Genomic DNA, 3,661 nt, shown 5'->3' with positions numbered 1-3,661 from the left:
GGTCTAAGCTTAGGCTTAAATAAAGATTCGTTAGGAATCTAATAGGTTATTATAAACCTTTGTTCCAGAATAGAAGAACCAGTAAAAGCTACCTTCACTTGCTAGTTGTGATTTATACTTACCAAGGTAAATACTTTTAACTTATTTTCCCTATAGGGCTTGGGTTACGGTATATAGAATACCGCTTGATCGAGCATCAAATCTTACATCCTTGGGTGGTTAATTGAATAATTTGATCGGCTCGTTTAAACAGTCTTGTTTACTTTAAGCCTTTGGGGGATTAATGACCATGTCCCGGATATCCTTGGCATCATCTTACGAGATGGCCACGACCAGAGCACGAGGTGTAGGCATACACCTGTCAGTGTATAACTCATTATTGTGGTGTGTCTATTGATCTTTAACCCGGACAAGATCCGGGCTACTGAACGCACAAGTAACATGTAATTCGTTCACAAGATTATAATAAATAATTATCCCAAGTTATAAAAATGTTTTGTGCCTTGAGCATTCAAATCAATTTTCAACCTTTTCAAAATGAGTCAGTTAAATTGTATTTACCAGTGTAAACTGACGTATTTTCCCAAAAGGTTAAGTGCAGGTACTACACGTAATAGGCTGGCTGTCTTCTAGAGCGTCCACAATAAGTCTCGCAAGCTTGGATGACAATAAATCTGTTGAACAATATCTTATTTTATTTTGATCCGCCTGTGGATCCGTTTCAACTATTAGTGATATTTGATATTACACTCTATTAAAGTTGAAATGAATCTATCTTTGCTTCCGCTGTGCATTTATATATTGTGTCGTTTGTCTATGATGATGCCAACTACGTCACTATACTCCCCACCGGGCCCACCGGTGACACGTGGAAATTAGGGGTGTGACAGGTTGGTATCAGAGCCAACTCTGAGTGAATTAAACACTAGCCTTCTGTGTTTAATCTCAGTTACACAATTGCACATTCCTCGATTCTCGAGTCTAGACAAAGAACTTAGGAAATATCCAAAATTTGTTTTATTTTCCAACTTTGTCTTATATATATTTTGTTGTGTCACTTGTTTGATTTTTGACAGGTTCACAAAATGCCGCCACGTATGAGAGGAAGAGGAAGGGGACAAGGAGCATATGCAGCCCCAAACGACCATGAAGCCGGACCTTCGCACAGGCGAACACCTTCAGGCTCCCATAACACAGATGCTCAAAATCTGTGGAGGTCTTTTACTGAACCCGCAAGGCACTCGGTTTCACTGAGTACCTCACCTTCTATCCCACACTCCTTTGGGCCTCAATAAGAAAATGAGCCCCACAACTCTCACCAGTCCTATATTCCTCTCCAAGGACACCAATCACCCTTTGACCACCCATCACCTGTTTTCCAAGGCCTGTACAACCCTGCTGACTACCTTGATGTGCCTATGGGTTTTAACCCACTTGGACCAGAAGACCATTTTCCTGGTGGCAATGCGATGGATGTCGATGAAGATACTGATCCCTCAATGCCACCATCTGGAACTCCGAACCACCCTATCGAGATTTCTGATGGGTCACCTTTTGTGGGATCACCATACAATGGTCCCGACAGCTTTGAGGAGAGATTCAGGAAGTATGACTGGGTATTTACCCCTAGTTACCATAACTCTCCCCTGCACCAGCCGCAACACAGCTCTCCCTTGCACCCCCAGCATCAGCCTCAACAGCAGCCACAGCAGCAGCAGAATCCTTCTGAGGATTCCCGACTTGTCGCGGTCACTCCACCACCGCCACCACCTCTGGTTTTGTCTCCCCCGCCTCCGAGGCGAAGGCGAACGAACGCACGGATTTCCGCACGAGGGGGAGTGCGCATCGGCACCCCTCCACATTCAGGTGGCAGCCGGTACTCGCCACTTCACGAAGAACCAGAGATGGGAGAATCTTCACATCCCGTCTCAGAAGTAACTTCTGCACCAATCACGCCACCACCACCACAGGATTTCGGAGACCCAATCCCTGCTTATACTAGCGCGGCAGCATACAATCCCTTCGAGCAGACGATCCACACAGGTTATAACTTTACAGAGGATCCCTACTGGGTAGCTGCGAACTACAACTCTCTCCATCCGGAAGGTACTTTTGGAGGTCCCTGGGCTACGGGACAATCGACCTATGGATACCCATCATATGGATATCAGCAGCCGCAGCCTCCTCAATCACCGCATTATCCGCTACCACCGCAGGCACCGATGATGTCGCCGCCACAAGTTCAAGAAATCCTTCAAGGGATAAATGAAGTGCGACGAGAGATGCGGCATAAATTACGGGAAGATCGTCGGCATAATCGTGGGATGTTTAAGAAAATGGTGGATTTAATCAAGGGAAAAAGCAAGAAGGACTACTAAATCCTTTGTTTGCTAGTTATTTAATCATGTCCCTGCGAGGACATTTATTTCTGTACTCTGCCCCTGCGTGGGCATATTTTATTCCTTTCTGTTCACCCCTGCGTGGGTTTGTTTGTTTCTGTTTGACCCCTGCGTGGGTTTGTTTGTTAGTTTAGCCCCTGCGTGGGTATGTTATTTGTGTAAAAGTCCCGTTTAGGGCAAACTCGTGTTAGTTAATTTTATTTGAAACGGTTAATTTAAGTTTTTCATTTTTAAATTATATGCATGAATATAATATACGAATAAATGAAAAATAGCAATTATTATTTTAATTTACCATTTTAATAATAAGAATCTTAAAAGGGTAAAACCTAGCTTGAATGTCATATTAAAGACCTGGCCAATATGGTAGAACCTGTTTAAAAAGATTCAAATCTCTGTTAACATCTGTAAACATGTTAATATTCTTGGCTAGTGTGATCCGCAAAATCACACATGTCACCCTTTTAATAAATTATCCAAAATTTATATTCTATATATATCTGATTGTGACATAATCCCTACGGGTTATAACTAATGTCATATAAAACAAAAAGGCAGCCGTGATTTATAGACCCCCTGCCAAGAAAAAGGATTGATTTGTTTTAATTATTCAAATTTTAATCCCATAGAATCTAAATTCAAATTTAGAAATTTGTCCAAGTGACTAGGCCTGTTGTGCCAATATATATATTTCATTCTCAGGTAAAGTAGCTAATAAAAAGTCCTGAATGAAACTAATTAACTAATATGGCTCTTATTTACCATAGTTAATAAATCGTCAAGAACGATAATACTGTTTAGGCTTCTAAATAGACCTTGTCCTTGCTTTTATGTAGCACCTAAAGCTACATGGCTAAGTCTGAGGAAATAAACAGTCATCCAGAGGATGGCCCAGATAACACTAAAATACATATAACTGGTGCGGAGCTGCAAGCATTAGTGGAGAATGCTGTTACCAAAGCCATTGAAAGGCAATATAGTGAATCAAATAGGACCCGAAGTAGGACCCGGTCCGCGCCACATTCCAAGACCAAGGTTCATTCGGAGGCTCATAGCAAACCGCCCTCTAAGAAAGATGTATCTAAGAAAGATGAGCTCAAGAAGGATGATGAGCGACATTCATCCAACCAAAACAGTGTCCCGTCAAGGAAGGTCGAGCATAAGCCAGAACCGCGTGGTAAGTCATGTACATACAAATACTTCGTCTCATGTAAACCCCGGGACTTTACTGGGGAGAAGGGAGCAGTAGACTACATGACCTG

At 42.4% G+C, this 3,661-nt stretch overlaps 1 protein-coding gene across 1 annotated transcript; it reads left to right on the top strand.

The window, feature by feature from the left end:
- Positions 1-1,418: 1,418 nt before the first annotated feature.
- LOC110893171 (leucine-rich repeat extensin-like protein 5) lies at positions 1,419-2,378 on the top strand. The gene has a single exon (XM_022140290.1). It carries the CDS (start codon positions 1,419-1,421, stop codon positions 2,376-2,378), a length of 960 nt encoding a protein of 319 aa, XP_021995982.1.
- Positions 2,379-3,661: the final 1,283 nt, after the last annotated feature.

The sequence above is a fragment of the Helianthus annuus genome, chromosome 12 (genome assembly GCF_002127325.2).
Source record: "Helianthus annuus cultivar XRQ/B chromosome 12, HanXRQr2.0-SUNRISE, whole genome shotgun sequence".
NCBI classification, from domain to species: Eukaryota; Viridiplantae; Streptophyta; class Magnoliopsida; order Asterales; family Asteraceae; genus Helianthus; species Helianthus annuus.
The sequence above is the reverse complement of the archived record's forward strand: the minus strand, read 5'-3'. Positions and strand labels throughout refer to the sequence as shown.